Source organism: Cnephaeus nilssonii (genome assembly GCF_951640355.1).
Source record: "Cnephaeus nilssonii genome assembly, chromosome: 9".
Taxonomy (NCBI): domain Eukaryota; kingdom Metazoa; phylum Chordata; class Mammalia; order Chiroptera; family Vespertilionidae; genus Cnephaeus; species Cnephaeus nilssonii.
This window is the reverse complement of record NC_137080.1, coordinates 46,317,018-46,341,410: the sequence shown is the minus strand read 5'-3', so window position 1 is coordinate 46,341,410 and position 24,393 is coordinate 46,317,018. Positions and strand designations below refer to the sequence as shown.

The following is a 24,393-nucleotide window of genomic DNA, read 5'->3' as shown; positions in this document are numbered from 1 at the left end:
GCCAGGCTCATGGCTGGCGAGTGCAGTGGCGGTGGCCTCTCTAGCCTCTGAGGCAGCACTAAGGATGTCTGACTGCCGGACATGCCCCAAGGGCTCCCAGACTGTGAGAGGGTGCAGGCCAGGCTGAATTTCGTGCACCGGGCCTCTAGCAATAAAATAAAATTCTATTTTATATCCTTATATTCTTAATCTTCCAGAAGACTAAGAAATTCAATGGAGTTTGCATAGATCATAATTTTTGTCATAAATCAAACTATATACATATCAAAGTATACTCTGAGGAAGGGAAAAAGGCGTTTTCTCTTTGTTAAAACCAAACCAAACCAAAACTCTAAACACTTCATTTCTAACTTGCCTCAAAAGAAAATAAAGCATCTAGATGTATTCTAAAGGGGGTAAGGGATAAGTAGAATAAAATAATCAATGTGGCATAAAAATGGTTAAAAAAACCCCCACTAAACATCCATTATCATGACCATGCCAAACTTATACAAGGGGTGTGATAAGGTTAGATACTATCTAACTTTTAGATTTTAGATGGAATAACAATTATCTAAAATTACTCTTTTCAAAGATTTAATACAGCAGTAATTTAAAAGTTTTAAATTGTGCTAACATTTCCTTGGAGTTCTTTATTTCCCATCAATCAATAAAAAATAACCTAATGCTAAGTTAAAGACAAGTACAGTCCAAGACATCCAGTATCTTTAAAATTATAGTATTTTATTTAGCACAGGTGAAACCACGGCACTTCAAGCTAGAGTCAAAAATGTAGTATTTGTGGGAACTCTATTTCCAAACAAATGTATCCATCTGTTAAAGGCCATGAAACCATTTCAAAAAGGAACTTTCAGAAGCTAAAAAGTAAGGGCTCACTTGAGCTCCCCTGCACCCCCTTTTGGTTAGGAGTAATACAGTGGTCATGCCAGCATCTTAAAGTCACAGGGAGATTATTCATCAGATCTTTAACAAGCACTGCCCCAAGGCTTAATTAACCTGCCCATAGATCCACAGGACCTTCTCTTATTGAAGAGAGAACAGATACATAGTTGGCTTGCTGAAGGAATACCAAAATGAAGAGCTAGGCCTCATATGTAGACTATCCCCTCCAAAACGACATAACACAAAGAAGAGAACTGTGTACGTATATGAAGTCACTATATTTATATGGCTGAAATAGACAGAACAACACGATATTATTTTGACATCCTTAGGGTAATGAGGTCAACAGCACCAATGAGAGAAATCCTAGACTACAGGATTAACGAAAAATTTTAGCAGTCTGGAAAAATTAGCCAAATCTAAAATTTCCCTAATTGCTCAAAATGTTGCTTAAATATTATGGTCTGACTATAGAGCACCATCCTGAGCCATCAGATCATCTTTTTTCTTTTTTCCCTTTATCAGTCAGTCCAGACTTCTAAACTCTTTCCCTACCATATTGTCTTTTTAAATTACTTTTAGTTCTTTTTAATACAACGCTTTCCTACCACAATGTATCATTACAATTACTTTCAGTTTTTTTAAAAAATATATTTCTGGATTAGTAGACTATTTTTTTAATCACAATGGCTTCCTACCTGGTGTCCTAGCCTCAAGTTCCCTTTCAATCCATCATGCATAAATCTGCCAGAACTATCTATGTACTTATCATTCATACATTCAATAAAGACTTTATTAAGCAACCTTGTATATGAGGCACTTTAACTGGATACCTAATGCTGAAAATAAATATATAAAGAGTCTTCTTATATTCCCTGACCTCAAAAAATACCATTCTAGCAAAGGAGATGAACAGCTATGTACAGGGTACCCCAGGGAGGAAGCCACTTGCTCTGCCTGGGGAGCCTGGAAACTCTTCACAGGAGAAATGCGTATTTCACACACACCTGAAAGGAATTATGTTTCCCAGACAGAGAAGGAATCAAGGAATATTTCAGGAAGGGGGATTAAAAGTACCTGGTAACATTTTTTTCTCAAGGAGCTTATGATTCAGTGGGGGGAGAAGAAAACATGATGTATTTAAAGTACTGTTCTCACGTCCCTCTATTTAAAACCTACAGTCCTTGATTTCCTCCTTGTCCACATCTATAATCTTTTTTTATTTTTATGTTTTTATTGATTTGTTTAGAGAGAGAGGATGCGAGAGGGAGAGAAAAACATCCATGAGAGAGAATCATGGATCAGCTGCCCGCTTCATGCCCCCTACTGGGGATCAAGCCGGCAACCCGGGCATGTACTCTGACCGGGAATTGAACCCGGGACCCTTGAGTCCACAGGTCGATGCTCAACCACTGACCCATGCTGGCCGGGCCACGTCTATACTCTTGTCCTAATTTCAAAGCCCTTCATAATCTGGTCTTGTCCTTCTACTAAAGTGCATGTCCTCTTCTTTCATCAGAGTAATTCTTCATTAGTCCCCAAAAACATTTAACCCCTTCCAACTTCCAATTTTTTGCTCACTCTCTTTTCCTAGCATTTTCTTCCCACCCTTCAACAACTTATATAACTGCCATTCTTATATCCCCCCTTCAAGAGCCCTCTCCTATCCTTTCTCCTGGCAGTCTCCTTCCTTATTACAAGTGTAAATTCTATTTCTCCTACAACACCTAGTTCACATGCCATCTATTTCATACATCCTCCCTAATTTTCTCATCCCGTTTCTTCTCTTCCCTTTCTCCCACTGATGAATGACATACCTTATGTTAGTAGTATTCATTAATTTTCACTTTGAACTATACTACATTTACATTTGTCTTTACTAAAAAGTTATTTCCCTAAGAAGAGACTATATCTTTTTGCACACAAAGAAGTGTCTTGCACTAGTAAGGCTCAATAAATGTTATTGCATAATCCCATTTACTAAATTACTACAATTTCCCTTAATGTTTTTTTATATTGTGTGTGGTATCATGTATCTTCAGCTAGAGAATATCTGGTGCCTCTCTCATGTCCTACCTAGTACCAGGTAAGAAAAGTCCACATAAAGCATCCAAAAAATATCTGCCTAAGTATTCACCTACCATTCTCCCACTCAACCTACTTACTTAAAATCTGGAATTCTTCAAATCTTTCTTCCCAGCTGAAGCATAGGAAAATGAGAACTCAAACTGCCTCAGCATCAAATATGTTGTTGAGTAATAAACTAATACTTGATTATTATGCCTCTATCTAAAAAAAAATCATGTACAAGGTAGCCACCTCAATATTTAACGACTAAGTTGTTTTTCAATGTGTAACTAAAGATCACCAATTATTGGCCAAAGTCAAAATATTTGATAATATTTCTAGCACTGTAAGTTGGCGCTTAATAAAGTCTTTTTAATTTTTTATTTATTTTGCGCATGCTATATAAAACAAGTAAAAAATTGGGGGAGGGGGAGAACATTAAAGTTTCAGAGAATGAAAATAGGAAAAAAGTAGATGTCAAACAAAAGAAATGTGAAAGAAGAAAGAAATGTAGAAATATATATCAATGAGAGTGCTTTAATTAACAATTTATTAAAGACCTTAATATGTTTACAAGTGACTAGGTTATTATTTTTATTAATAAAAAAAGAGACTGTGTTAAAGATTCAAAAACAACTTTTGAGCTGCTATCTACATAAGCACAACCTGCTAAAGATTCCTAATAGCGCCCTTCTAACACACCTGCCACCAATCACTATGTGATGTAGTGTGGCTGACTTTTTGCGATATAACCACAAACTTTATTTTGTATAGGGAAATCTCAGTTAAATTCTGTAAATGACAAAGAAAAGTTTTAAGAAGAGTCTTTTCAACGTTTGTCTATTGATCACAGTGTATTTTATTTGTTTATATGTCTGACTCACTACACTGTGGGGCACTGGTGAGCAGCGATCTGATTTTATGTGTCTCTATTTTCTCCAACACCAGCACGACATCTGCCACAACAGGTACTTACTGGGCTCTCAATAAGGCTGTACTGACTTAAAAATACAGTTTTCTGTTTCAGACACAGGCACAAAATCAATACAGCCAGAATTCTCTAAGCCGAAAGAAAAAACTAGGTAAGGAGGGACATGACCAAGAAAGTAGAGCAATGTATACTAGTACTTTTATTTCAAGGATAAGCAATATTCTTTTTGTGGGATACCAATGAACTCTTTCAGAATGGAGCTATAACAAATTTTAATTTGGAGAGAAACTCTGGATCTTAAATTTACTTACACATTTACTTCTCTGAAATAATGGACCAACAGTAAGAAAAATAACCATCATTAGGTACTCTGCTAGACACCTGACACATATTATCTCTTGTATTCTTCAACCCAGTTCTTAAATATGTATTATTATACACATTTTACAGATTAGACAAATTGAGGTTCAAAAAAATTACATGACTTAAGAATAAGGTGGAAGAAAGTGGCAGTCAGGATTAAAACTCACATTTGCAGCCTTTTGAAAAATAAAATAATATATTTTACTATTAGCACAAGAAATTATTCCATATATAATTCACACATATTAAGTTGCAGAAGTAGAAATTTGTTCTGCTGGTTTTGGTGTTGGATATATTAATAACTTACAAAATTGAACCACCACTAATATCCCAGTTAAATAAATTGAGCAACCCAAATTTTCATGAGGATCTTGGAAAATCCGATAGGTACAAGAACCAAGCCAATTTTAAATCATGTATAGCTTATAGCTCCCTCAATGTTCACTGGGGTTAAATAAAGGTTTATTCTATATAATAAAAGGCTGATATGCAAATTGTCCCCAAGGGTGGGAGTTCGACCGACCAGGAGTTAGATGTGCACTGACCAGCAGGGGGCAGCGCAGAACATGGCAGGTGTCAGCGACGCGGCACTGGCAACGGGCGCCAGTGGAGGAGCTGCTGGCCCCGATGAGAGCAGGACCGTGGCAGGATGGTGGAGCAGGTGAGTGGGCAGCGCCAGGCCAACGTGGGTGCTAAGGGAGGCCCCAGATGGCACGCGGGTGGCGAGGGAAGGAGGAGGCGGGGAGGCCAGGAGGTGGGGAACCTGATGGGCCCTGATCGCCAGCCAGGCCTAGGGACCCTACCTGTGCACGAATTTCGTTCACCGGGCTTCTAGTCTATATATAAAAGCCAAGCGACCTTAACGACTAGTCGCTATGATACGCACTGCTGCGGCCAACTGGCCCCTCCCCTCCACCGGCCCAGCCCCAATCGGCACCCATTGGGGCGGGTGACCAGACCCCACCCGTGCACAAATCGTGCACCAGGCCTCTAATTATAAAATAAGATACTATGCAGCCTTATACAATGCTTGTGCAGACAGAGATGTCTTTGATCTTTCATAGAAAAACTGAAGTTGTAGAAATTTCCAAGGTACAATCTCATTTTTCCTACTTAAATTACGAGAGGTGGTAAAAGAAGTACTGTGGATAAAAGCAGCAGCAACAGCAGTTTAGAAGAACATTCTCCACAGGGTTAAAAGTGGTTCCTTCTGTGGGAGGAAGGTTTAGAAAGGGAATGACTTTTAGGTTCTGCAGCATACATTTCTGTATTATTTACATGTATATAACTACCTTTAATCCTCACCCGAGGATATTTTTCCATTGTTTTTTAGAGAGAGAGGAAGGGAAGGGGAGAGACACACAGAGAGAGGAACATTGATATCAATAGTAGTTCTCTCAGCAAGGTGAGATAAGTAACTTTTTAAAAATAAGCCTGTCTACATTTTAAAAGTTTATGTCACAAACACATAATAGCCTAATATTGATTTTTTTTTTTAAAGACATTACAACTGCAGGAATAAAATGAAACAAAAGAGGTCTCATATCATAGGGTTGTTCTGGTTTTTTGTTTTTTTAAAAATAATTTGACTTGTGTGAGAAACCTTTTCCTTCCATCCCTTCCCCTAAGAGGGAGATTTATGCAGCATAAGTTACATCATCAGGGGCGTTTTTCACTTTGTATTTTTATCAGGTATCTTTCAAACTGTGCTAACACTGTGGTTGGCAATCTTTTGTTAGATTTTGAAGATCAGTTGTTAGTAAAATGCCATTATTGATAAAAATACATAAGTGAGAGATCAACCAACCCAACTGAGGCCCCCTGAAAGAACACTGTTCCAGGAGGAGTAGACCGGGGTTTCTTGCTCTGGGTAGTTTCACTTCATAAATGGATTACTCCTGGTAAATTAGAAAATTCTAAAACAACCAGTTTTCCAATAATGATTTTTTTTAAGCCACCTGCTATTAAATATGCTCTAAAATAATAGACTTTTCTTTGCATCCTACTATGGGCAGCTTTTCATGACCAGAGTCCCAAATTCCTGGATGTCCACTGGGGAGGCTTTTATTCATTCTCCTGTATTGGCTTCCAGGAAAACTGCCAGTAGGAGGCAGCAAGGACTGGCGGAGGCAACAGTGGCGGCTCTCCCCTGCACAGTAGTTAGCTGCTGGCTTCATTCTTCTGTCATTATATAAGCAAGATGACACTGTTCTCTAATCCAGCCAAAGCTGATAAGTACCATCAACCTGTCACTTCCTACATTTCAAATTCTAACATCACAGCATCAAAGAGTTTTTACATTTAGATTTCTTTTGCTGGCAGCAGCCGGTAGCCTCTCATTCTCCCACGGTGTTCTAATGCCGCATTTGCACACCGGGGTTACTCCCAGACTGAATAGCAGGTCATCCCCTGCTCACTGAGCTCATCTGTGGCCCATGTGCTAGGCAATTTAGATCCAATCAGCCCTTATTTAGCTCAAGAGTAATGAGCAGCATAGTGACACAGACTTAAGCCTGACCCTCAGGACACTGCTCATCAAGCAGTAAAACTGTGACAAAATCATTCATCTTCCACCCGCTGGCAAGAAATAATACTCGCACTCACTGTATTACTTTTCAAGATAAAAAAAAAAAAAGTCCTGAATTTTCATGATGTGAGACATTAATTTGCAGAAAGCTGAATTCCCTTAAACCCCCCTGTTGCTATGAGCTCACCAGGGGGAAAGAGACCTTAGGAGACTGAAATGGAATAAAGAAAATTGCTCCAGCTTTCTTTCCATTTTAAATAAGCCTTAAATCTGACAAGAGATATCCTAAAGAGAGAAAAATATATATCTTGTAAGGTAAAGAAGAAACTATTGAAATGAAGAGTTCCAAATGCTAGTTTCACTCTTTATATTTGTTCTCAATTTTGTTAAAATATAAATAAAATTTGAAACAGAGCAATTACTCACCCTACTCCACAAGGTACAAGGAGAAAGGTAAGGAATTGTTCTTATAGGCCATACAGTGGCAAAAGTAAATTCATATCATGAAACAAATAGGTACTTTGATGCTAAGAAACACAAGTTAAAAGAAAATAACTTTAGAGTAATTACCAGAAGATGGTGAGGATACCTAGAAATATTTTACAACTATAATGAATATACTTTTCTACAATTTATAGTGCCTTTGGAGGTTTTATTAATCCAAAAATAATTAATGGGATAATTAAGAGATAGGTTTCCTTCCCTCACTGACATATCACATCATTAAAAAACACATCTAGTAGCACTACACTTATTAGACATAAAAGCTTAAATTATTACTTGTTTCCTCTATTTCCCTTTTATAACCAAAAGCCACAATAGCAATTTATCTTCATTTCCTTAGCCTGGGTCCACTTACTGAAATGACAATTTCAGCTGTTTTTACAGCTGCGCGTTAACTTTAGCAATCCTGTCACGAATGGGATTTGCCAGTCTTCACTATTTATTATGACAACATGTCTTTGGTTGAAGAAGCAGAGCAGTGTGGTGCCATGAAAGAACAAAGTAGTGATACCTTCGTACAAACTCATTGCTGAGTTTCATCCAAAGCTTCAAAGATCTGGGGGGGGGGGGGGGGGGGGCTAAATACCTATTGTGAACCATGGGGTTCAGACAAGGAACTATAGTGACATAAATAAGATAGGGGAAAGTAGCTTTCACCTCACCCCAACATCTTTTGATTTATTACCATTTGCTAAAGAGAAATATTCCAGTGCTTGGTACAGAAAATATTCATGGCATTTCTATTCCCTAAACAACTGAGCTGATACACTTCACAAGAATGACATGTTTCCTTTACAGAGTATAATTCTGGTTTTCCTTGTCCTTTCATCCCGATTTCTATTTCAGTGTTCTTTTTCTACTCCTCCCTTCCCTTTTTTTCCCTCTCTAATTGTAAGAGGTGGATTTGTTTCATCTCAGAAAAAAACAGATCTTCAGTAACTTCAAACTTAAAAAACAACTATCAGAGGTCATAAAGCTCCATTCACCTACTTCTTAAAACCAGAAGTGATCATCAAAAGAAAATCTTCTATACCCGTGGTCGGCAAACTGCGGCTCGCGAGCCACATGAGGCTCTTTGGCCCCTTGAGTGTGGCTCTTCCACAAAATACCACGGCCTGGGCGAGTCTATTTTGAAGAAGTGGCGTTAGAAGGAGTTTAAGTTTAAAAAATTTGGCTCTCAAAAGAAATTTCAATCGTTGTACTGTTGATATTTGGCTCTGTTGACTAATGAGTTTGCCGACCACTGTTCTATACTAATAAAAGGGTAATATGCAAAATAGACCAGGAGACCTTCCAGACAAAGCCGAGGGCTTGGCCAGCCTGCAAACTGCCCCCAAATGGCCCTCAGCCCCTCACCCACGCTGGCCACGCCACCCAGTGGGGACCCCCACCCCGATGGGGGCGTGGCCGGCCTGCAAACTGCCCCAAGCCCCTCGCCCCCCAAGGGGACCCCCCACCCTGATCCAGGACCCTCTTCAGGGCAGACCAGCTGGCCCCCACCCACGCAACAGGCCTCTATCTATACTAATAAAAGGGTAATCCTATCTAATAAAGAGGGAATATGCTAATTGACTGTCATGCCCTCACAGAGGGCAGCGCCCAAGCCAATAAGGAGGGAATATGCTAATTGACTGTCACGCCCTCAAAGATGGTGCTGCCCACAGCCACAAGATGGCAGTGCCCAGTCCCCTCAGTGCCCCCGCTGCCCAGGGCCGGCCCAAGGCGCAGGCAAGCCTCAGATGTCGGCTGCCCAGCTGCCCAGGGCCAGCAGGGGGGTTAGTGAGGGATGACTAAACGACTGAACAAGCAGCCTGCATGGGGCGACCAGGCTGGCAGGGTGGTTAGTGAAGGACGACCAAACAAGTGAACAGAGGCTGCTTGGGGTGACCAGATCGGCGGGGGTGGGGGGCGCGTGAGGGGTGACCAGGCTGGTGGGGGCGGGTGGGGGCAGTTGGGGGCGACCAGGTTGGCAGGCAGGTGAGCAATTAGGAGCCAGCCATCCAGGATTGTGAGAGGCATGTCCAACCGCCGGTCTAGACCGGCAGTCAGATATCCCCGAGGGGTCCCGAATTGGAGAGGGTATAGGCTGGGCTGAGGGGACCCCAAATTTCGTGCACCAGGCCTCTAGTATGATGATAAAAGGGTAATATGCTAATTAGATCTGGAGACCTACTGGACATCCTTCCAGACAAAGCCATGGTGGCGGGGCAGAGGTAGAGGCAGTTAGGGGTGATCGGGCCAGGAGGGGAGAGCAGTTGGGGGTGATCAGTCCGGCAAGGGGGGGCAGTTGGGGGCAAGAAGGCCAGCAGGGGGGGCAGTTGGGGGTGAGCAGGCTGGCAGGCAGAGTGGTTAGGGGCGATCAGGCAGGCAGGCGAGCGGTTAGGAGCCAGCAGTCCCGGATTGCAAGAGGGATGTCCGACTGCCAGTTTAGGCCCGATCCCTAAACCGGCAGTCGGACATCCACCGAGGGGTCCCAGATTGGAGAGGGTACAGGCCAAGCTGAGTGAGGGACACGCCCCATACACGAATTTTGTGCACTGGGCCACTAGTCTAATATAAAGCTCTATTCGTCTCTTTTCTTTAATTTTGTAATTACTGAGAAATGGGGTTTTACATATTAGACCTGACCTAGATTATATCTGGAGATAACAAGACTAGAAATATAGTAAATACAAAAATATAGAGGACTAAGAAAGGTGAAGACTAAGAAGTCCATGGATACTTTGGTACCTTTTCTTTGTACCCAGCACTCTACATTTCACATCGATGTGCCTTGATGTGAGTCTATTTTCTTACATTGCACTGGAGTCACTCAATAGGCCCTTTTAATAAAAAAAATCTTCCATTCTGGGGACTGTCTTAAATTATTTTATTGATACTTCCTCTACTCCATTACTTCAATTTTCTCTCCCAAAGACCTTGCTTCCAATACAATCTAAACACAGATGATCTCTACTTTTAGATTCAAAGTGTTCCTTTAGAACTAGCCTCAATGGAGGGGTTCTCAAAACTCCCCAAAACAAGGTGAAAAGCTCAAAGGCCCCTTACTCCATGTGTTGCCATATTTCAATGGGAGAACAGTCTGGTGATAACTACTGAATTGGTGAAATAAAATAATAAAAATGGTCCAAATTTTTTCAGCTAGAGTAGGCATGAGTTTTATCTTTCAATAATACCAAATCTTTCAATTAATTGAGAAGAATGGACTCCTGGCATCTCTCTGGAGGTCCCTTCTGCCCAGTAATCCTTAGGAGGCAATAAACATGCCGTGAAACTCGGATTATGCATTAAACCTATAGCCTGGCTGCACAGATACTGTTGTATATTTTCATGTGAATATTGGCTAGAACTGTTGGATAAGCAGCTAAAATTTAGTAACAAGTATAAATCATTATCAAATAATGCTGAGTAACTGAAATAGTAAAATACTTTTGAAATGGTGAAGATGTATGTTTGGAATGAACATTCATCTAAGTAAGTACCCTGCTCTATTTTCTCAATATATCTTTCATATAATAAATGCATGAGTGAATTCCAGATATGCTGCATTTAACTGGTTCACTGATGTACCCCAAGTGCCTACAATGCCTGCTACCTTAGTAGGCACTCATAAATATTAGCTGGATTTGTTAAATTATAATTTATTTAATAAATATGCATCTTCTCCATGGACTCAGATCATAGTGCTGAGAAAGCTTTGAGAGGGGGAGGGGTGAAACAGAGAGGGTCAATGGGGGGTGGGGGGAGAGGGAGACATGGGGACAGCTGTAATGCTTCAACAATAAGATAAATTTAAAAAATAAATTTATCTTCTGTAAAAAACAATCACAACATGATGTAGAAAGCAATAAAGGCCATTAGAAAGTGTTAAAAAAAATTCAAAGGGAAGAAAGAATATTCAAGACTAGGGACACAGGGACAAGCATACATTTCAAGGTAAGTTTGAATAAAGAATAATATTGTTCACATAAAATAAAAAAGCAGTAAATAAAGAAAACAAGCATGCATTTGAGAAGTTATAATCCACATTCTGGATAGGTGCATCCTCGAAGTCAGTGCTATCTGAGAGATCTGCTTTCCACCATAGTAGCCACTATCGAAGTACAGCTACCAAAGAACTCCTATGTAACTAGCATGAAGAAGTAGTGGAAGTTTTCATTTTATATTCATACTAGAAGCCCAGTGCATGATTTAATCATGCACGTGTAAGCTGTCTGTCCGCTGGTCGGCAGCTCCGAAGTCCCTGGGCTCCTAGGGCAAGGCGGGGCGGGGGCGTGGTCCTCCTGCGGCCGGAGCCCAGGCCAGGGTCTTGCCTTTGCCTCCCGCCCAGGAAGGCTGGGGCTGCCACGTGCTCCTGCGGCCCAACTGCCGCCAGACTCCTCCCCGGGGAGCCGCGCCGCCCGTCCACCCCCCGCCGCCTCCAAACCTCCAAAACGCCGGCTCGCTACCCCAGAGGCCTGTCTGTGCTGCAGCACAGCCATGGCGCAGACGCTGAGCTCGTGTCGCTGCTGGCAACGCGAGCTCAGCGTCCTGCCGGCCCAATCACCACCCCAGCCACCCCGAGTCCCGCCCCCTGTGTCTCCCGCTGGCCCAATCATGGGCGTAGCGGAGTGATGGTAATTTAAATATTACCTTTTTATTATGTAAGATATAGATGATAAAGAAACTGCACATGAGCATGTACAATCTGGGATATACTAAAAAAACTATATGCAAATAACTCACAATTGAATTATTTAAAAAAAAATCCTATCCAGTTTCAAATTTGTATTATAGTAAACTATTCTTCAATAATTAAAAGCTGTAACCCATTCATACTAATAGTGCATCCAATAACAAAAGAAGGAAAAGGCATGCATGCTGTCAAGACTTTCCTTTCCATTTTTCCTGAAAAATCATGTAAATTATTTGGCATAGAGCAGACCCTCACAAGACTACTTCCTTTTGTACTACACCTCTTTCCCTACTTAGACAACCCCCAGTTCTCTCACTGAAGATGTTAAAAAAAATTTTTGTCTTGAATAAATTATACCATACAATAAAGGTTAAAATAACCAAAACTACAGAACATGGAAAATATTTGAGAGAAATAATAAACAGATATTTATGCATGCATACTCTCACACACACCCATCCCAAATGTCAAAACAAATATATAACAAACAGATGACCTTGTAGGCTCAAGGGAAAAGAAAAAAAGGGATTTAAAAATATATTTATTTTCAAAGTGTATTTTGGAGCCTGGAAAAAGAGTTTTAATCTTTTAAGAAGTTGTACTTGAGTAAATAGAGTATCAAAAAAAGGTAATTCCTTTTGAACTATTTCTTAGCCTCAACATTTAACATTTTAGGTAAGTTTCAACTGCCTTTAGATTTCTTTGAAACTAGACTCCTGTTTAGTACAAAATAGGTTATCAGTTGATCAATATCCATTTGGCTTTAATTCATAAGTCCACAACCCCCTTTAAGTGGTAGAACAAATAGATACAAAGCCTGAAAATTTATTGTTTCTTTTTAAACTCCAAATGATATTTGCAGATGCCAAAGGCATTTTGAAATCACTCACCCTTATTTCAGTAAAAATGAAAAAGGGGGATGGGGAAGAGGGAGAATTTCATGAGACCTTGTATGTCAAGTTTTTGCCCAAAGCTAATTTTCATAGCTGTGTTATAAAACCTTGAAAATGGAGGTTTATAATGGAAATGCTGACAGACCCTTAACTATAGCAGCATGAATGGATATAATTAAAGAAAAGCTTTTGGCTACACCTAACTCCACAAATGAAAGACTGGCATTTTTACATTAACCTCAAATAACAGCAAGTGAGAACTAGAAATATGATTCCAGAAAGGTAATGTGAAATGTTAAAGATGACTGCTAAAACTATTTGACATTCGAAGTTCTACACACAGAGGCATTTAGTTAACATAACCAAGTCAGTATTTTCATAATGCTACTTAATCAGCAATAAAGAATGCTCTGGTGAGCCATCAGCTCCAGTTAGCGGAAAGTGGCATATGAAGTTATTATTTCTTAACAGCCTAGAGGGAGCCGCTTCTCCCTTAATCAGTGATCTTAGTCCCTGCCTACCTGTAATTTCTCTGTCATACAGTTATAAAACTATTACCCTGTTCAACATACAGACTCACACATCTTGCACACATATTTATGCAAGGACTGGTACCTATTCCCACCTGAATTTGAAAACAGAAGAGATTGCTAAGGTAAAGTATTTCATTCTTTCCCTTGTCAGGGATGCAGCCTGGAATAAATATCATCAATCTATGTAACCCATCTTCCCTGTCTAAATCAAAATTCAAAGAATTTAGCTGTGTTCTTAACTTTAAAAAGGGGGGGAAATCTATGCTTTACAAATATCCAAACTGTTTTTGTACTTTCTAATAATATTAAGAGTAATAATTTAATAGCATACTGAAAAGACTCCCATGGAAAGATCTTCAATGAGGCTCCTGATTTGGGTGAAGAAATTAGGAACACATATCTATGATCATATACCTGAAGGACTTTTTCTCCTGTTTCCCCTCTCTGTCTCCCATCCTTCCTTCTTTCCTTTAAGGTAAATAATCCTGAATGATCTCTGGGGCCTTTCCCCAAATGATTCCAAACTGAAAGGAAGTCTGCCTTGACAATATCTACCTTGGAAGTGCTAAAGATTGATGGAATAAAATTAAACTGTGTAAGTCACAGCCCCTCTTATTATCCTATATAATAAAGACATAATATGCAAATGGTTGTTATGCCATTAAATGTAACGACCAACTGCGTAACAACCGGATCACGGATCAGCAGGAGGGTGGGGCAGTGAGCTACAAGTGGGCTGCAGAGAGCTACAGGAGGGGGCAAGGCAGCAAGCTATGGGAGGGAGGGGGCGGGGGGAGCTAAGGAGGGCGGCAGCAAGCTACTGGCTACAAGCGGTGAGCAGAGCTACAGGAGGGCGGAGAGTTATGAGCGGAGGTGAGTCACCAGGCCAGCTGAGGCAAGGGGCAGCGAGCTACTCATCCATGTGCCGGGCTACTAGTATATTATAATTAGTCTCATTGAAGAACTGTGTGCAAATTACTACATAGCTTCAGAAATTTAAAAGATGACAGTGCCTAAACTGTGACAGCATTAATAAAGACCTGCACACTACTTGACCACTCTTATTCACACACTGACCTCATACTTCCTTCTGTTAAAATCAATCTGCAATTCTGACAATGAATGTTATACATGATTTGATATGCATTTACAGCAATTGTTTTCAATCACAGTTGAACAGCATAAAAAACAAAAATAAACATTTGTGCAAGGAATTAGGCAATATCAACATAAACATCTTTTTTTTCATAGGTTAGTCTTAAAGATCAACATCATACTCCTTGCCCCCGGCTCAATATGACAGCAAACTATAAACTCAAGCCCGTTCTAGTTAAAAGATACTCCTAACATGAATGTAAACTTACTTTTACCTTATATAACTGACACTCTTCATTATGTCGTCTTGATTCCTACACCTCAGTACTTCTGAATAGTGATCCCCATGGATTAACAGAGATGCTTTATAGCTTCCAAGATACTTGTAAGCAATATTTTCCAACACTCCTTTAATGATAAAGGATTTCTATGAAATTAAATTTAAAGAGCAAATATTTGTTTTTATTACAAAAAGTGAAAGCTAGATGGTTATAATAGTGCTAATAAACCAAAGATAAATTATTATATATAACATGTGATTTACTTGTGTCCACATCCCTCTCTGATTTTTTCCAACTAATGACTCAGTAAAAAAAATATGCAACTTGCAAAATTATGAAAACATAGTAATTAACGTTCCCCGATAAGCAACCACCCTTTTTTTAGTAGCAAAAATAAGAGGCAAAACACTCAGAAGTATACATGTTGGAACAAAAATAGATTTACAATAGATCATATGAAAAATTCTATCCTATATAATAAAAGGCTAATATGCAGATGGAACGGCAGAACGACTGGTTACTATGACGCTCACTGACCACCAGGGGGCAAACACTCAATGCAGGAGCTGCCCCCTGGTGGTCAGTGTGCTCCCATAGGGAGAGTGCCACTCAGCCAGAAGCCCTGAGCCGGGCTCATGGCTGGCAAGCGCAGCAGCGGTGGCGGGAGCCTTTCCCGCCTCTGTGCAGTCGGACATCCCCCGAGGGCTCCCAGACTGTGAGAGGGCGCAGGCTGGGCTGAGGGACCCTCTCCGCACCCCCTCTTTCTCCCGCCCCCTCCTTCCCAGTGCACAAATTTCGTGCACCGGGCCTCTAGTAATACAATAAATAATAATAATAATACAAAAGTAAACTGTGTTTGTGTACTCACAATTGTAAACCTATTTTATATGAGTAGTGGTAATACTTTCAGGTTTGCAACATTTTACAGATTTCATTCATATAATTATCTCTTAATTTTTAAACAAATGTAGTGGTATGATTAATTTCTGTTTGGTTATTTGTGAGCTATTATACGGATGGTATAAGAAGGTGGCTGTGGTATAGTGGGTTAGGTCAGATTGCCAATTCTGAAACTTAATGGCCTTATTTTAGGGAAGTCATAAAAAGTCTCCAAGTTTTCATTTCATCTATGAAAAGGGATGATATGGTTGGTCAAGAAATGAATGAGATAGTATTTGTAAATTGAACATCTTTAAAGAATGCAAGAATTATTCTTGTGTTTCTAGTTACCACTTTTGAAGAATGAACAACCAAGTTCCAATTAGGAGGTTAAAGACAAAAAGAAATTAGTAAATGAAAATGAAATTTTTTAAACTAATTTCCCATTTTATTACTTTCTTTGTATTTACATTTCGAAAGCCTCTTCAAACTTTGATTCTCCTATCACCAAGTTTCCATTAACATTTTTAGCAGACTCCTGTATTTAATATCTTAGAATGCATGCTTTCTAAATATACTCCATACACTAATAAAAATGAGGAAGAATACTTTCTTTTTACACTATTAGGAAGAGTGAAAACTGGTGCAAAAAATTTTTGTAGGGAATCTGGTAATATCCATCCACATTTAAAATGCAATTTACGCTTAGGAATTGATCTACAGATATACTTTCCAAGTACACAGAAAATGCATGTATAAAGATGTATAAACAAAACTGTGTTTCTAATAACATAAAATGTTAAACAATATAAATATCCATTATTTGGGGATTGGTTAAATAAAGTTTAGTATATCCATATAATAAGATACTAAAGCAGCCACTAAAAAAATTAGGCTTCATATACTCACATGGAAAGCTAATGAGGAAATACTAAGTGAAGAGGTTGAAGAACAAAGATTATCCCTTTTGTGTTTTAAGCCTATAAATGAGAAAAAAATCTGGAAAGTTCTATAAGAAACCATTTTACTTTTGTGGAGTAGAACTCAATGAATGTTTTCAACCTCAGTACCACTGAGGCTGGTTGTGTGTTCTGTCCTATGCATTGTGGGATGTTTAGCAATATCCCTGATCTCTACCCATTAGGTACTAGGCAATACTAGTAGCAAACCCTCAGCCTCCAGGTGTGACAATCAAAACCTTCAGACACTGCGAAATGTCTCCTTTGGGACAAATTCACCTTTAGTTGAAAATATAGGAGTAAAGGTGGGAAAAGGAATTTTTACTTGTCACCTTATACCTCATATTTTTTTCTTTTACCAATCCTATAAAAGAGTAATATGCAAATCATCACTCAGCTACACTCACAAGCCACGCCCACCATCCAACAGAAGCGAATATGCAAATACACCCAACCAAGATGGCTGCAGTCTTGGAGAGCGGCCATGGTCGGAGCTGGGCGATTGGAGCCGAAGATCAAAGGGGAAGAGCGGAGCCAGCTGGGGGTCCCCAGCAGGCAATCGGAGCCAGCTGGGGTCCCCTGAGGTGATTGGAGCCAGCTGGGGGTCCCTGCCCAGGGCCCAACCCTCAGCCAAAGCTTGAGGCCTTGATTGGGGGCGGAGCAGAGCGATCAGAGCCAGCTGGGGGTCCCTGGCCAGGGCCCGAGCCTCAAACAGAGGCTTTAGGCCTTGGCTGGGGGTGGAGTCAAGTGAGCGGAGCCAGCTGGGGTCCCTTGTAGGCGATCGGAGCCAGCTGGGGGTCCCTGCCCAGAGCCCAAGCCTCAGCCAGAGGCTGAGAATTATCTATTTATATAAAACCCTAATATTCAAATTGACCTAATGGCAGAACGACTGGCAGAATGACCGGTTCCTCATCACCAGGATGGTTTAGGCCAGTAAATCCTCTTCCTACCTGTTTTATATATTCAGACAAATATAAATAAAGCAATAATGGTGCCAGAAATAGTGGTACAAATTTTATAATTTTGTCCAGGAAACACAGGGAAATACTACTTACCACTTACTTAAAAATTGTACAAACAAAATGAATTTGACATTTGGGAAAGTATGTTTAATAAACTCTACTAGACTAAAAACAAACAGTTCATAGAGAAGATCCAGAATTAGTAAAAGCTTCTTCTTATAAAGTTGCTTATTCATTTACTTTCCATCCATCCATCTGTCCAAAAATTTGAAAGCTTTAAGACTGTCACTTTAATATATCTGACACTGGGGGATAAGGGGGTGACTGTCTGATCAAGAACTCTGGATAAACCTTTAGAACCTAAACTGATGAGTGCAGATAAACAGTAATGCTGCATAAAATCTAATAAGGAATGAAAACATGTGGATTAATCAGTATGAACACACAGACCAACATTAAGTAAATACAATAAAACTGGCAATAAATAAATTTCCATAATTTAGAAATGTTGTCAAGCTTAGTACCATTGAAAAACAGATGCTACTTTTGTAATGTGGTCTTAGGAAGAGGAAAGCAGTCTGTTCATTAACTTCAGACATACTTTAAAAAATAAAGTATTTCTATACATAACTTTTACATAACTTTTCAGAGACAGTGACTAACTACAATGAGTGGTAGCATCTAATTTGTTAAGAACATGTACTTCAAAGATAAAAGTGCTATGTAAAAAAGGCCTTAAAGAAAATATATTTCATTACCACTGTTCTCTTACTGTGCAGATCTGAGTGCATTTGCACATTTGTATAATTTAAGTGGATCTTAAAACTTAAGTTTTGTATAGGTGATTGGCATTACAAATACAACAATCCCATCTTAATCTCAGAATTGTTTTAGTTGTGAGTGTTTGAGGCAGTTGAGGCTATTAACTGTGTAGCAAAATATTTAAAGAAACTTACTTTTTTTAATGGTACAATGTGGCCGAAATCATATGGGCAATAAATTACATATGTTTCAGTAAAAGCCACTTCAGATTTGAGCTCAGGTCTTGCTTAGAATACCTGAAACATACCTCTAGGTAATAACACTCTTTTAGGAGAAAGAGAAAGGAAAGGAGAGGTGAAAAGGCATAGCTCTGGGACTATACTAGAGCTGCTCCAAGTTTAATGTGTTTGCACATAAGCTTTCTCTTAAAGAACTACTGTTAAAAGAACAGTTTGAAAACTACTGATTTATGCCAATGTAGTAATAAAACCAACTCCTTTCTCTACATTTGGACTTCATGATAAGGTCAAAAAAGAACTTTAATATAGAATCAACACAGGTGACAATATTAAACAAATTAATAAGTAAGCACATTACTAGAAAACATACCTGATTCTAGCCAGAACAGCTTGTAGAAAGTGCAATACCGTCCTAAGTTCAGGTTCTTGACAAGCTGGCAAAAGCATACTGAATCCATCACTAAGCAGTTTTTCATGGGAGGGATGCATACAATGGCTTGTCTCAAATACTTCTTGAACTCCATCAATATAGATGGAAAGAAGTGTCCAGAGAGTCTGTCTTTGTCCCATTTCATCATTCTTAGATAACAAGAACTCCCTTGCTTTTGCCTGGAAAGCATCTGAAAATTTTTCAGCCAAAACACCAATGTCCAGATTTTTCTGGGTATACATTAAGAGGAAAGCTGCCTGACCCTTCCAAATGAGAGGTGATGTTTTCAAGGCAGGCTTGAGGAAATTCAGCAGGTCTAAAACACGACTTGCTACATCTTCTACCTCTGAAATAGCTGCTAACAGTAGAAAAAGGTTGAAAAAGTTCTGCAGACCAACTACAGTTAGTTCTTCCATTCTTTTTTGATGGAATTTAGAATATATTCTGTAAAACATAAAAATTGGTTTTATTAAACCTTTTTATTCACAAAAATTCATCTTTTAAAATAACATTTCATTCAATATCATGAGTCTCATTACCATAAATTTTTGGCTAATTCATTACAATGCTGCCATATCACTTTGTTTACCTAGAAAACAAATGAACAGAATACCCCGACCTTTCAATTTTTCAATGATGTAGCAGATCACCTATAAGTGAATCAAAGGATTCAGGGTGTTGTCAAAGTACAGTAGAAATATTCTTTGCATAGAGTACATAACTTCTTTTTAGTCCCCCATCACCCTCCCTTCAAAATTTTTATTGACAAATAAGAAAATATATCATCTTTTAAGTACAATTTGATGTGCTTTACAAAAATCCTAATAGGGTAATTTTATATAACAATTTTCCTTAAATCTTTTCTCACTCTACCTCTCACAAAGACTTGCTATATATATATATATATATACACACCTTAAGACAATTCAGTGCTAGAACAATTATTTTTACCTACTCACAAAAAGAAATTGTTCCTATTAAAATGTCTAAGACTAGCCATTTAAAAATCTCATCAACACTACTTAATATAATTTTAATAACTGATAGCCTTTTCTTTCAACAATTAAGGGATTAGAAAAAAAATCATTCATGTTGAATCCTACTTACAAACTGTTAAGTTTTGTAGCTTCTATAATTAGTAAAGTCAAGATAGAAATGATTAATGTTCAAGAGTGGTTAAATGTTTATCCTATATAATAAAAGTGTAGTATGCAAATTATCCCCTCGACCAGGAGTTGTCCAAGAGTTCGACCAGCGGGCGGGGCTGGCCGCGGGAAGGGAGGGCGTACCCAGCTGTCAGCTGCTAGGGATCCTACCAGTGCATTAATTTCGTGCAATGGGCTTCTAGTTTGTAAATAATAAAACTGATATTATATTATGAAAATAAAGATCTGTTTAATTAAGTTTAAAACTTCCATCACACCAACTATAGTGCTTGGTATACAATATCCTATTCCTATATAATAAAAGGGTGATATGCAAATTGACCGAATAGAAGAATGACCGGACTGCCCGCGGCCCCTCATCCCAGCTGGCCCCACCCTCGAGCAAGCCCCTCACCCCAATTGGGGGCGGGGGCTGGCCGGCAAACCGCCCGTGGGTCCTCACCCCTGCCAGCCCTGTCCCCAATGGCCTCCCATCGGGCAGGCCAGCTGAACCCCACCAATAAACGAATTCGTGCACTGGGCCTCTGGTTTCCTAATAAAGAGACTTGTTATTGAATGAATTCCAAAGATTCCTTTTAGCAATAAAGCTCTGAGAATTATCTATTTATATAAAACCCTAATATTCAAATTGACCTAATGGCAGAACGACTGGCGGAATGACCGGTTGGTATGACGTGCACTCACCACCTGGGGGCAGATGCTCAACGCAGGAGCTGCCCCAGCCTGCAGGCCCTGACCAGCAGTGGCGGCGAAGGACAGGGCCAGCAAGCAGGCGGCACCAGGCCAACCAAGGTGGGTGCGAGCAGGGGCCCCCCCGAACATCCTGCCGATTGCCCCAGATTGGCCCTGATCACTGGCCAGGCCTAAGGACCCTACCTGTGCACAAATTTCGTGCACTGGGCCTCTAGTGTATTCTATAAAATGAATTAAGGTTCAAAAACAAACTAACAAACACAACAAAGGGAAAAACTACTGTCCGAGCTACATAATTACTAGCGGTTTAACAAAGAAGCTTCCATTAAAAAAGTATAATCTAAATTAAAAAATCCAAACTATATCACTATAACCTTGCAAGAATCATTCATTGTGAAAATCAAGTAGGAATTTCATTTAGTGATTTTTGAGAAGTCCATACCTTGAATAAGAAGTATTCTGTTGTGAGAACTCCTACCCTACAAGGTGAGGAAGTGGTAGATGGCAGTGTGTGCACAAAGAGAGCTTGAAAAAGGGCCAGCAGGCAAAGGAAATAGTACACGGGAAGACAAAAGTCATACTCATGTAACATGCAAAACTCTAAAAAAAAGAGTACATGAAATGTGACCAAAAGTTTATTTTACCACAGCAGAAATTAAAACTGGGCACACGCCCCAAAAGAAAACATTAGTTATTTGGTTCTACTAGGCTCTGGTTAGTTTTCATTCAAGAATGCAAAGTTTTGGGACACAAAAGAACACAGAATTTAGAGACTGAATCTATTATTTGCAATGTACGATTTGGAGACAGTTTTTATTTTTGTATGCAATGCGTTTTTAATAAAATAGAAGCAATGAGTTATATAATAACATTATAATTAATTCTGTTAAGTAAAAACAAAAACAGCAGTTCTCTAATATCCTTGCATATAGTATATGAAATTTCAATTTTTAGGACTGATGAAATAAATAAGAAACTAAAATCCTCCACGAGTTACAGATACTATTTTGTTCCTTACTATAAAAAATTGGCAGGCTCAAACAGCTCCGTATTTTGCTGTCCTATATTAAGAAATACATTTTAAGTGTGTGAACTATAAAGATCTCCAAGCACAAGTTAACTTAAAAAATACAAACAGTAACACTTCTCCAAATATACAAGTGAACATGATAAAGAAAAATATGGTACACACCTTCCTTTGACTTGTTTCCAAAGATGAGGACCATTGTTCTTCATGGCTTTCTTAACGACTTTTGCCAAAATGCAAAGGAAAATGGTATAACTACTTCTGGATTTACAAAGGTTGTAATCTTGTTTATCACAACAGCAGGTCTTCACCATTTCTAGCATAGACAAGGGTGACTTAATATTTGTAAGGCCTTTCAAAGGAAGCCAAGAAATACTGAAAGAACTATTCTAAAAGCCAAAAAAGAAAACAAGTAATTAAGTCTGAGTAAATCAAAATGGAAAGCTGCAAATCCCAATTAGCTCATTAAACGTCTGACTCATCTTAATCACAAAAATTACACAGCCATTACCACATATCCCCCCAAAATAAAAATTCCATGAAAGCACAGAACATGAAGGAATATTCAAATTCCTGGATTATCCCCCAAAATGTCTTTTTAAGAATTGGTTTGTCCAAGTTAGGATTCAAACAGGATCCGTACATTGCATTTGGTTGATGTAAAGCTCTTTTATTCTGTAAGTTTCCCAATCTTTGGTCATACCATTTATTTTTATATCCAACTAGAGGCCTGGTGCACAAAATTCGTGCATTGGGGGGGTGTGTCCCTCAGCCCAGCCTGCACCCTCTCCAATCTGGGACCCCTTGAGAGATGTTCAACTGCCCATTGTACATAATGGAGCTTAATAAAGCTATCACTCCTTGGCTAAATCCCCAGTGGGGGGCGTGCAGAAGGCAACCGATCAATGATTCTCTCTCATTATTGATGTTTCTAAACAGGCAATCGGATATCCCTCTCACAATCCAGGACTGCTGGCTCCCAAACAATCGCCTGCCTGCCTGCCTGCCTGATTGCCCCTAACCGCTTCTGCCTGCCAGCCCAATCATCCCCTAACCACTCCCCTGCCGGTCTGATTGCCCCAACTGCCCTCCCCTACCGGTCTGATTGCCCCCAACTGCCCTCCCCTGGTGGCCCGGTCACCCCTAACTACCCTCCCCTGCCGACCTGGTCGCCCTCAACTACCCTCCCCTGCAGGCCTGGTTCCCCCCAACTGCCCTCCCCTGCAGGCCTGGTCCCCCCCTCCCCCCAACTGCCCTCCCCTGCCAGCCCAGTCACCCCTAACTGCTCTCCCCTGCAGGCCTGATTGTTCCCAACTGCCCTCCCTTGCAGGCGTGGTCCCTCCCAACTGCCCTCCCCTGCTGGCCATCTTGCGAGGGCAGCCATATTGTGTGTTGGAGTGATGGTCAATTTGCATATTACCTCTTTATTATATAGGATCATTTACTGTGTATAATTTCCTATATTCTGAACTTAGCCACTTGTATCTCCCTAGTGTCATTTAATGTATTCTTGTATCCCCTATCTTTTCTGTGAATTGGTGGCTGTATCTAGAGGATTAGATCACGTCAAATTTTTTAAGAATCTTTCACTGGTAATAGTAGGTACTTCCTATTGCAGTTAGTAAAAAGGCACATAGGTTCTGCCTATTCTTGTTGATGCTAAGACTGATCACACTGTCAGCCTGGTCTGTCCACTTTAGTGATCCCTTCCAGCCCTTTACTAGTAATTAACAGTTTCAGCAGCCATTGATGACCACTGCCCAGATGCTGTATTTCATCAGATGGACAAAATAGTGATTTACTAATTCTATCACTCCTTGGCTAAATCCCCAGTGGGGGGCATGCAGGAGGCAGCCGATCAATGATTCTCTCTCATTATTGATGTTTCTATCTCTCTATCCTTCTCCCTTCCTCTCTGAAATCAATAAAAACATATTAAAAGAAAATATATATATATATGTGTGTATGTGTGTGTGTGTGTGTGTGTATGTGTGTGTGTGTGTGTGTGTGTGTATATATATATATATATATATATATATATATATATATATATATATATATATATATAACATTTTCCTTTATTTACAGTTTTCAGAATGAGGGCTTTTTTGTTCTCCAGAATGTTTCTAAAGCATCGTAAACTCAAGGTTTTAAATGTATTTGATATGTTTTAATACATAGCAGTTATTACTCTTTCTTATGCCCAAATTTACCCAGCGCTGGGTAATGAGAGCTCCTCAAGCTGGCTCCTGTGTGCTTTTGACATGACTCCAGTTTACTTTGATACCTTTTCCTTTCAGTTATGACAAAATACTAACCTAGACTCACCTTTTACACATTCTGCCTCAGAACTAGATTCAGTCATTCAATTCATCATGCTTCAGAGAAAGTTTTTTTTTCTCATTTTTATTAAGCTCCATTATGTACAACCCAAAGTTATAATTTACTTATAAATATTCCATTTCTATTTTCTGTCTTGAGGGGTTCACTATTTATTTATCCAGAAAACCAAACATTCCAAATCT

General features: G+C 39.6%; 1 protein-coding gene across 5 annotated transcripts in view; it reads right to left on the bottom strand.

The window, feature by feature from the left end:
* The window catches only part of MMS22L (MMS22 like, DNA repair protein), a 105,815-nt gene that overhangs the window by 50,975 nt on the left and 30,447 nt on the right, over positions 1 to 24,393 (bottom strand). For all 5 annotated transcript variants that reach the window (XR_013814041.1, XM_079781505.1, XM_079781508.1 and 2 more), the window contains exons 13-14: positions 22,034 to 22,257; positions 18,923 to 19,426 (exon numbers count right to left, since the gene is read on the bottom strand). Coding sequence is in view for 4 of the 5 variants with exons in the window: in XM_079781505.1 (XP_079637631.1) it covers positions 18,923 to 19,426; positions 22,034 to 22,257 (728 nt within the window). In the remaining variant the exon portion in view is untranslated. The remainder of the gene's footprint in view (positions 1 to 18,922; positions 19,427 to 22,033; positions 22,258 to 24,393) is intronic.